This window comes from Corella eumyota, chromosome 7, assembly GCF_963082875.1.
Source record: "Corella eumyota chromosome 7, kaCorEumy4.1, whole genome shotgun sequence".
NCBI classification, from domain to species: Eukaryota; Metazoa; Chordata; class Ascidiacea; order Phlebobranchia; family Corellidae; genus Corella; species Corella eumyota.
The window spans coordinates 11,265,087-11,276,464 of NC_137496.1; the positions used below are offsets into that span (position 1 = coordinate 11,265,087).

General features: G+C 28.5%; 1 protein-coding gene across 2 annotated transcripts; it reads left to right on the forward strand.

The window, feature by feature from the left end:
- The first annotated feature begins 1,075 nt into the window (after nucleotides 1–1,075).
- On the forward strand, nucleotides 1,076–11,348 carry LOC145759412 (uncharacterized). 2 transcript variants are annotated; one of them, XM_082573241.1, is made up of 23 exons: nucleotides 1,076–1,127; nucleotides 1,360–1,536; nucleotides 1,652–1,783; nucleotides 2,255–2,311; nucleotides 2,631–2,735; nucleotides 3,597–3,641; nucleotides 4,069–4,101; nucleotides 4,220–4,252; nucleotides 4,378–4,428; nucleotides 4,639–4,812; nucleotides 5,669–5,827; nucleotides 6,090–6,194; nucleotides 6,512–7,297; nucleotides 7,734–7,892; nucleotides 8,009–8,356; nucleotides 8,477–8,528; nucleotides 8,661–8,806; nucleotides 8,913–9,038; nucleotides 9,128–9,225; nucleotides 9,337–9,525; nucleotides 9,596–9,819; nucleotides 10,067–10,183; nucleotides 10,541–11,348. In XM_082573241.1, the coding sequence occupies exons 3-23, from the start codon at nucleotides 1,778–1,780 to the stop codon at nucleotides 10,567–10,569; spliced, it is 3,042 nt and encodes a 1,013-aa protein (XP_082429367.1). In that variant the 5' UTR covers nucleotides 1,076–1,127; nucleotides 1,360–1,536; nucleotides 1,652–1,777; the 3' UTR covers nucleotides 10,570–11,348. The 2 variants fall into 2 exon arrangements, with proteins under 2 accessions (XP_082429367.1, XP_082429368.1); XM_082573242.1 differs by lacking the exons at nucleotides 1,076–1,127; nucleotides 1,360–1,536; nucleotides 1,652–1,783; nucleotides 2,255–2,311; nucleotides 2,631–2,735 and adding an exon at nucleotides 2,962–3,027.
- The last annotated feature ends 30 nt before the right edge of the window (nucleotides 11,349–11,378 follow it).

An 11,378-nucleotide genomic window follows, 5' to 3' on the forward strand; every position in this document is an offset into this window, starting at 1 on the left:
AGTAATAGATAGCAAGTTAAAACACCAAAATTCCTTAGCAACCCATGAAGCAGAAAGTCTAGTTGTAAATTGTGGACATTATACTCCACAAGACTTCTGAAAACAAGGTGACTAGCTGCTGTTATTGCAAAAACCCTGCGATAACTTTGGAAAAAAGACATAAATGTTCCACAACTGAATAACAATCCACAATCTGCGTAAAGTGCAAATGTTGGCAACTTGATTTTAGTATTTGACGTGCTTTCGATTTCTGCGAACAACATCATTGTTGAGATTCCCTCCCAGAACGGATATCGTGCCAAGAAAAACAAAATTCCTTGAACTAAAGACCTTTTCCATTTTTCAAGTGACATATTAATAAATTACAATCCTTAAAATTGGTCAGCTATTCAATTAGAGTGATCTGCCGGTTGCAAGTTTTATTAAAATTAACAAAAAAACAACTTAATGCAGTGTCAGCCTTCTAAAGCAAAAAAAGTTTTTATTTTTTTAACCCCTAAATTAATAATATATTTTCCTCCCTAATATTTAACAATAATAGTACAGCATGTTTTTATGTTTCACTGCAAAGCTTATGAGAATATAGTTCAATACAGGATGCATACAAACGATCCATTATATAACAGTTGTCAGTTTGTTATAGGAAATAACAAAACTATAAAAAATAAAATGCTTTTACATTAAAATATATATAAAAAATGATATTGTTTCACAAAATTGTTTTTATGTGTAAAACATTTAAGTTATTTTAATTTTGAAGTTTGTTCATGAGTTTTGTTTTGCACTTTGAGGATAAAGTTAATTATTTAACAAAAATTCGACTCTGTGTACCATAAAAAAGTGGAAAAACTTTTTTACATTACGTAGGATGATAAATTCGTCATCGATATTTGAAATATTTTTACTTTTGTGTAGGCTTGTAAGTTAAAAGGTCGTTTACACTTAGCTAGGCTTCGCGCAAATGCTGTAGCGATGTTGATATAGAAATTTTCTTGGGATTACACGCAGAAAGTCGACATTATCTGGGCAGGATTCTTGCAGTTGAGCGAGTTTTTGAGTTTAGATTTGCGTAACTGCTAAACTTAGAGTGTTGTTATGGTAACGAGTGAAGCGGAAAATTTTGAATAGTTAGTTCCAAGTTTGTTTAACATAAAAACACGATTTTCCTTTTTTTTTAAACAAAATTACCGTCACGCAGTTATACACACATACAAAATTGCAAAATAAGTGACATTTAGTTGGTCTGTATGTATTGTTACTAAAAATATGCAGATTGTATAACGGGGTTAAATTTTTATAAATTTTAAAAGTCAATCCTGCTTTATTTTCTCTGCATTTACCATTTTCCATATCTCTTAGCAATGTACAAGCATGGTGTAGTGGTCAGAACACTTCTTACACTACATGAGGTTTTGAGTTTGATCCTCTCTGTCTCTATGCTGTAGCACTCTTAAGTAAGGTGCTATTAACGGTGTGAACTCTGCAGTTTAGTTATCTGACAACTCGAAGTCGACCTTCACACCATCGAGGATAAAGGTATAGGCTATATAAAAAAAGGAATTATAGTGAGGCGTTACGTAAAAGTTAACAACAATTGCAAAAAGAGACAGAATTTTTAAACATTGTCTGCATTATTATTTGCACTTTACAGTCGATCCCGCATCACCTTTTAGCATTGAAAGTTAATACTGTATTTCTCCACATCAAGCAGCAAAGTATCAAAATTGTGTCCCACATTCAACAATTTTTATCAAAGTTTACAACAGCTTAGTCAACTATGGATGTAAGTGCATATATGTTATATTTAATATATATACTTTTTTAATTTAAATTAAAAGTTGATAAAATTTTAAAGGTTTTTTATGCCATTATCATAGTGGTGGCCAATATTAAATAAATTGGGTCTAATAATATAACGCAAAAAAACTATTGCATAGGCTATTCTTTTTATGATTGAACACTTCCTATACTACATAAGATCCTGAGTTCGATTCCCACTGCTCTCATGCTGAAGTGCCCTTGAGTAAGGCGTTGTAAACGGTATGAACTCCTGCTAAGCAAGCACTTAATCAGTAGCTTAGTTATTGGGTAATTATATTCTATATTATTCCAAACTGCCAAAGTCAACTCGAGACTGGGTCAGGGTAACTGATGTTACTCTATGTTTAAATCGTGCATTTAACCTTTCCACATCGAGGATGAGATATATACAAAAAATAAAATAAACTTATAGTTTTGTTATTTTATTAAACAGATTTCTTCACATTCTCTTTCTGATTTGTCCAAAAATTCAAGTGAAAGTGAAGATGAGGTAAGGACACAAACTGAAATGTTTTGATTGCTTAAAATAATTTTTTCTTTTTTAAGTGTTGTGTTAATTATAACAATATTTGACACCATTAGGAAAAATTTAGTTTTAAAAAGTTGAAAATATTATTAAACTTCTTGTTTTTAATGAAATGTTTTTAAAATTATCAGTTTTCATAATTATTTTTTTAATGTGGCATATATGTTTATATATTTTTTAATATTTGATTTTTTTATATTTAAGGTGCTGTAACAAGTGCAATAGTTTGTTTTTGTTGTATATTAGACTCTGTTAAAAATTAAATTTTTTATTATGTGTAAAGAACATCGTGAAACCACCAAAAAAAAAAGGTTTTTTTCGACGAATTCGGCAGTTTTTTAAACCTAAAGCGGAATCTTCTTCCATGCAAACAACACGTCGATCAAATGTAAGCTCTTAAGAACTACACTCTTAGTAACTATCATGTTTATCTTATTAAAGATCATGTTAATTAAAATTGAAAATTGGGATAAAACTTAAACTAAATCTCTAACATGAAAAAAGAATTGGTAAGAAAAAAGTTAAAACACAGCAACAAATAACAAGTCAAAACACAAATAGTTTCCTGCAACTGAAAAAACAGAAAGTCTTGTGTTAAAATGTAGACATTACAAGACTTGCTGCTGGTATTGCGAAATTCTGCGTTGAGTTTAAAATTAGGAACATAAATGTTACGCAAGGTAGGTGGACGAAGTTAACTGAAAAAGTAACTTTGTTAAACAAAAATTTGTTACACAATACATAAACTATGTTTAAAATATTTTATTAAATTAGCAGAAATGTAGTCTTAGATATGGATAGTTGTTGTTGTTTATTAATTATACACAAAGAGATATATTTAAAATTTTTAAACATGCTTTTTTTTTACCATTACACACACACATAAATAAAGTCTTGTAAATCATGTAAATTATCATTTATTGTAAAAACTCGGTTGTAGTTGTAAGTAAAATGGCATTTTAGATCTATTTTTGCATGAAAAATTAATTAGTTTTAGGCACTAAATAATAAACTAGAGTCTGCGGGAACCGTGTAAGAGCGATATGGCAATAATTGTAAATAATAGTTTGTGAGTGCACTTATTTCTTAATGGTATGTTTAGCTATGCCTAACAACTTATGTTAAAGTGCATAATGTTCATTATCAAGTAAACTGGGGCAAAAAATATTAAATTATGCTTGTGAAAAATTAAATTTCAATTATTACAATATAGATGTTATCGTTAATAATTGTTTTAATTTCTAAATAGATTTTAGAAAGTTCTTCATTTATATCTTCAAGGCAAACACTTAATGTAAGAACAACAATAAAAATGTTTTAATAAATAAAATAATATTTAAAATAAATTGTTTATACAGTAACTTTGAACTATTCTTATTAATAACAGCTTTGTTTTTATTGCTTATTGTTTCAATGTTTTAGATTTTAAATACAAGTTAAGTGTGACTTTAGTAGTAAAGTCGTATTTTAAAAACTAACCAAATGTATGTTTGTTATTATTTTCTTATAAATGTTTTATTTTTACAAAATCCCCTTTTTTCTAAGTTTGTAGGATTTATTAATGTTGTTGTTTTTATAATTTAAAAAAACAACAACTATTACATGAAGTAAATTTATAGGTTGCTTGTGAGCAACCTTTTTATACTAACAAAATCCTTTAAAGCTCTTAGTACAATAAGGGTCAAAATATAAAAACTATAAAACATTTATATTTTTATTAGAGTCCACCACAACGAAGTAGACAAATGTCAATGGTAAGAACTATACATTAAGAATAAGAGCAATTTGTTTAAAACTAACAAAATCCTTTAAAGCTCTTAGTACAATAAGGGTCAAAATATAAAAACTATAAAACATTTATATTTTTATTAGAGTCCACCACAACGAAGTAGACAAATGTCAATGGTAAGAACTACACATTAAGAATAAAAGCAATTTGTTTAAAACTAACAAAATTTTGAAGAGCTTTCGGTATAAGTATAATAAGGGCGTAAACTGATAAATTATAATTTATTTATATTTTTAATTAGACTGATCCCTTTCCTTCTACTTCCATCTACATAATATCAACTGAATTAGAAGTAAGAACTACATATTTAAAATTTAACTTGCTTATTTATTTAAATTTTTTACATTTTGTGTTTATTTTTAACTTAGTTTTTCTATAACCAATAGAAAATTAAGAGTTTTTTGCTATACCCAATAAAATTTTTTTTTATACTAACTATTTACTTAAATAATTTTAACTTTATTAGAAAATATATTGCTTACAACATATTATACTTTTATAGTTTGAAACTAAAGGAAGTATTTATCCCAAAGATATTGATAAACTTGTTGACAAATTAAAAAAGTCAACCAAACCAGTTGAGTTAAATAAATATTTATCACAATTTGAAGATGGCAGTTTAACAATGTTTACTCACCAAGTTCTTCCAATAATAAAAGAAAAATCAAACATAACGGTGATTAATATTTTTTTTTATCTGTATCATGTAAAATCTATAATAAAGTTGTATATATTACTTAAAAGCATTAAAAAGATGATGTGTTGTGTTTTATATTAGTGCTTGCAAACATCTATTTTTTACTTACTATAACATTAGCACACCATAACCTCTTACATACACTGGCATCGAACCTGAGGGTGCAAAAAGTGCATGCCATGCACTCCCATTTATAATTTTAATATGAGTCGAATATATGTGGCACCTCTAGAATGCAAAATGTTGCATTTTTGGCATCAACTTTGATAATTATTTATGTGGTCTAAAAAACTTTACCATAACAAATGCTTGAAATGTAGTTTTGTTGTCGCAAAAAAAATAATTTTGCGTGCCACGTTGTAGATTGCCTAAAACCGGCAATATTACAACCCAAATAACGATTGTAAGCCGCCTTATTTAACGTAATATGTACTTTAGTTTGTAAAAGACTAAAGTTGTCTGCCATCTTTGCAAATTTTAAATTTAAGACTGTTTAGAGTTAAATCAAATATAAATATTTCTAAAGGCAAAATTCAACGAAGATTTTGCTATTTGTTGGCACCCCTAAATTTATTTAAAATATTTTTGGGGAAATGACGCCCATGCTTACATATGTATTTAACCCAGGCCAAGTGTCAAATATAACAAAAAAGTACAGCATTTCAACAGGTTGTTACAATCTACTTCTAAAATGTCCTTTAGCATGAGACCTCTTCCAGGACTTCAAAGCACTTAAATAGATAGCATCGAGACATATAATAACAAAATTATTTATGTGTAATAATAACAATTAGTTTTTGTAATGCATTAAATAAAATGAATTATTAAATCTTAGGTTCGAATTATGAACCTAGTTCATAACAAGCTTTCACTTGATGACATCACAAAGTTGTGTGATTGTTTGCACAAAATTGAATACTTGGATCTTTGTGATTGTGAAGTTGATTCTGTAGGACGAGAATTACTGAGAGCTGCAAGATATAACAACGCAAAAGTTTGTAAATGTGCAAAAAAAACTTAATGGAAGATTTTATCTTCACAAGACTTTATGTTTTTTGCAAATATGTAAACAAATTTAGTGCAAAATACTTGCTATTAGATTTGAATAAACTTTTTTAGGCTCAATTTTAAATAATCAATAATTTTCTGTTAAAAAACAACTAAATCTATAATTACATAAACAAATTTTGAAATTACATTTACCACATATCAGGTTAATTATAATTTACCTTTAAATTAAAACTAAAGTGTTTTAGGAAGCTGAGATTGTAGGCGTTTATGGATTACCTTGGAAATATCTAAACCTACAAAAACAAGCTGATCAATTAACTTTAGATGTACTTAAGCTAACATCAACTCAGGTAATATAAATTTTTTTAAAGACCGTAACACAATATTGTACTATGCCAACATTTGTACCATTTTATTTTAATATCATACCTCTATTTTATATTTAAAAAAATGCCAAAAAGTGGAAGATATGGAGGTTAAGATTAGGATCATTTGTGGTGATCACTTTAATCTTAATCACTTTTGTCTTATGTTGCTTCTATATTTGGATCTGTACCTTAACTCTTGTTATGTTACTTTTAATCATAAGCAGATTTACTATAGCATTATTTAAAGTTAATTTTTTTTTGTTTTAAAGCTTAAAGAATAATTTAACTTTTTTATTCAGGCAGTTGAAACTGAAGTTTTTTTCTTAACCACAACAATGACGAGTGAAATGTTGGCCTTTCTTCAAGATAGCCTAAAATCTGGGCAGCATAGCAGTGAAGAGTTGACCAAGTTGACTAAACTAGCATACAACGGAATAATGGAAAAAGAAATTGTATTTGAAAACTTTGGACCTGAAAATGTTAGATATTCTCACGGATATTCGGTATTTAAAGATGGTATGACCAAACAAAACCTATTTAAAGGAGTTGAACAGAAAAAATTTTCAAGCTTTGATTGGCAAGAATTTCTTTCTGCAGTTTTCATGGTTCAACATCTTTCCACGGATGAATTTGAACTTAACTTTACCTGGTTGATTGAAAATGTTGAAATCTCAACTTTCAAGTTTAATGTGTGCAAATTTCTTTATGGTTTGTGTAACGAACAGAACTCAAAGACAGTTAAGAAGATGTTGGGTTTAGATACTGACTTAATCCAAAAAAGAAATATTTTGTTTAACTACCTTAGTTATTATATGAAGCTTAAGTATTCAACATATCCCCTCATTTTGTATGGGCTAACAAAAGAATTTGGACAAGAACTTCAAGTTTGGTTTGTTGAACATTTACCTTCCAACGTAAAGCTTAATTATAGTCTTTATCCCAGTGATGTTACAGATCTTGTTGAAATTCTACAACTTTTAACCAAACCAATGAAAGTGGATGTTGATCCATTCTATAGGGAAAACAGTTCAACAATGTTTATTCACCAAGTTCTTCCAATAATAAAAGAAAAATCTAACATAAAGGTAAACAAATATTGCTTTGTAGGTAGTTGTTAATTCAATTTTTTATATTTATTTAAAATATTTTTAGAAAAAAAAATTAGTTTAAAACATTGTTATTTGGTTTTGGATGTAAACATGTTTTTTATATCTTTATTTTTGATGTGGCAAAGTCGCCTTTACTACCTAAACATAGAGTAACGACTGTTACTCCACCCAGTCTTGAGTTGCCTTTGGCAGTTTGGGATATTATTAAATATTATTGCCCAAAAATTAGGCTGCTGATAAAGTGCAGTTGAATAAAAGCTTACAACCCAAATTTAATCTTTTACCAATGACCACTCTTGGTATTGTATTAATGGGAATTAAACCCTTAACCTCATGTGGTGTAGCAAGTGTTCTGACTACTCACACAATGCTGCCGATCTTAATATTTGTGATAAAATTTATTGAATATTAGATAAAAGCCATACATCTATGCAACAAAAATCTCTCCTTTGATGACATCACAAAGCTATGTGATTGTTTGCACAAAATCAAAAGTCTGAATCTTAATGGTTGTAATGTTGACTCTGAGGGACGAGAATTACTAAGAGTTGCAAGAAATAAAAACACAATGGTTTGTAAATATGTTTTGAAATACTTAACATAATATTATATCTTTATTTAATATCAGGTAGTTTTTAATAAATGTTATGAGAAAATGTGATATGTTTTGCATAATATTTTATGCAGTTAAATTTACCAACAACTAAAATATGTGGAGTTTCTGGATTGCCAGAAGAGTGTTCCAAATCTGATAAGTTAGACTCCGATGGAGCTGATGAATCTGATAAATCTGTAAAGTCAGACTCCGATGAAGCTGATGAATCTGATGAGTCAGACTCCGATGAAGCTAATGAATTTGATGAGTCAGACTCCGATGAAGCTAATGAATTTGATGAGTCAGACTCCGATGAAGCCAATGAATCTGATAAATCTGTAGAATCAGGCTCCGATGGAGCTGATAAATCTTATAGATTTGATGAGTCAGATCCTGATCAATCTTCAATCATTTCACAAGATGATTCGGATCAATCTCTGGTAACTTAAAAATCTAACCAGTTTATAAAATATCTTAATGCTTTTTTTTAATAATATTTTTTTAATTGCAACAAAAAAATTTAAATAAGCATATTTTGAAAAAATTATGTTTTATTAAAGGAAGAAAATATGTCTATATTAGGAATAAAAGAAGTTGCAGAAAATTTATCTGGTAAGTTTGCTTTCTCATTCTTTAATTTTAGTATGATTGTTTTTAGTTTAAATATGTTTTTTTATATTATTTTTATATTGCTTACCATATCATTTTTAATCTAATAGTGGTAAAAGTAATTATAATTTATAGATACTGAAAGCAAAGTGATCGGTGTTAAAGGAGGTAGAGTTGAAGTATCGGGATGTTACATTGATATTCCTGAAGGTGCACTTGATGAGGATGTTCAAATTACTGTCCATGTTGATCGTTGTCATGATATTACTCCTCCCACCAAGGTGTTTGCTTTTGCAAAGTTGTTTAACATATACTTAACATACAAAAAAGCATTTGCTTCTGTTTAGTTAATTAATTACTTTGTTTACACCAATAATATTTGTTTAGGAAAACCCAACATATTTATTGACTCCACAATTTGCATGCTTGCCACATGGATTAAAGTTTAAGGTTCCAGTACAAATAACTCTATCCACCCCATTTTACTCAAAAAATAAATCTTGTGTTGTCATGGTAATTTTTGATTTAGTTTCATCATAACTTATATAGAATGTTATTTCTGATTTTAAACAAATTAAAGTTGATTAAAATGTTATTTTAAGCCTCAAGTAAGTAAAGACAAAGTAGTTTGGGAAGATCTTGATGAACTTATTTTGGGAAAATCTCACACAGTTCGGTTTCAAGTTGACCATTTATCTTGGTAAATAGTTTAACTAACTATTAAAGTAGCACTTTAATAAATAATGTTTAGGGTTTAGGTTATAACAGTTCGGTTACTATTGTATAGTTACTATGTTATAAAATTCTCAAGGTTTCAAGTTATAACGTCTTGGCTGTTTGGAGTGTCCCAGTATCTTAGGAATCCTGAAAAGAAACAGATTTTTCACTGCTTTAACGAAAAGGAAAAGGCCTTTTTAACTTTAAATATTATTGACTTTGACATGCAGAATTTACTCAAACAAAATGAAACTCAAGCCTTTATGGCAATTGTGTCTTCAAGGTTAGAAAAAATAAGATTTTTTCTTCCTGTATTGTAAGAAAATTATTTTTAATCTTTTTAATATTTTTAGAATGAATGACAGAGTGGAGGTCAAGATTGAACATCAGGAGTTTGAAACAGTTTCTAAGATCTATGATGGTAAAGCCTTTATATCCGATGTCATTGAAATAAAACCAAAACCAGAGTTTGAGAACAAAACTCCTCCACATGAAATATTTCATTTTTCCGTTACAAATCTTTCAACTCAAATTTATCAAGAAGGAAGATTTGAATATCCTAGATACACAGGACCAAGTATGTATCTTGTATAAAATAATTATCTACCAGTTTTCTTAACAATTTAATATGTATAAGATTGTTGTCTATTAGATTATTGATGTAATATAAGTTAACCTGTGACTTTCTATTATCACCATATTGATATAAAAGAGTTTCAACACTATACTCTTTAATATGTGGTAATAAACATATTGATAAGGTTATGTAGGAAAAAACAAAAAAGTTTCATTTAAATTGTTGGTTTATAAAGTATTTTCTACAGTAAACCTTGTTGTTGGAGGAACTATGGTTCAAAATCAAGGAACACCTGAGACACAGAATCAAGAAATACAGGAGGTCCAAAATCCAGGTCCTAATATACAACTTGGAGATGCATTTGGTAAGCATATTTATACCGGAAATTGACTTTGTATGGTTCTTAGGTGGTATTATTTTTGTATCCTATATCTTTATCCTCGATGTGGAAAGGTCGAATGCGCGACCTAAACATAGAGTAACATTAGTTACTCCGACCCAGTCTTGAGTTACTTTAGCAGATTGGGATTTTATAAAATATAATTGCCCGGTAATTATGCTGCTGATTTAGTGTTGGCTTAACAGGAGTTTGTACCGTTTATAGCACCTTACTCAAGAGCACTACAGCATGAGGTCAGTGGTAATTAAACCCACGATTGTTTTTTTTTTTTTCTATATGTTTATAATTTGTGGATAACTCCTTAAACTTATATTTTAAAAGATCCTAACCAACCATCTTCAAGCAATTAAACCTGAACTAACTGGATCCTGGGTTGATATGAGTCCTTAAATGTTTGTTATATTTTTTAACTTGTACATAATGCTTGAAAGTTTATGTAAATTGAAGGTATGTTATATTGTGTAGTTTAATATTTCATATTTTAATGGGTATTTTTTATTAGCTCTCACTGTGAAATGGACTCACTTTTAATTAAAAATGACATTATTATACCCTTTTAACTTAACACCCTTATTCTTGCCTTATTTTTTATATATTATCTTTTATACCAAAAGATTATGCAATTTTACAGTTATGTCAAATTCATATTTAAATTTTGCCTTTTTTATTTAACTTTTGTAAGCAACTATGCTCCAGGTAAATTTAACACTTTTCTTCATATTTTTATATTTTATCCATAGCACTTATAACATGTTTTCGTTCCCCTTAATCTTGCTGTAAGAAAAATTTTGTGACTTGCCTTTTTTAGTTAATTCTTTAAGATTGTATGCCTTGTTTTTTTAGTTAATTTTTTAAGATTGTATGCCTTGCTTTTTTTAGTTGGTTATTTTGTAGGTGTTTATGATTTGTGTTTTGTGTTTTTTTCGATAGATTTTTAGCTTTGTTTTCTAGTTTGTTTTTATTTCCTAGGATTTTAGGCCTTGCCTTTTGGTTATTTTATGAGATTTTTGGACCTTGTCTTTTCAAGTTCTCTTTTCGTATAATCAAATTTATGCCCCTATTTATTGAATTTTTTATGGCAAAATTGTGCTTATTGAAATAGTTGCATACATTTTTGTAAACATTTTATATTAACGTTTTTTTCTATTTGCACTGATAG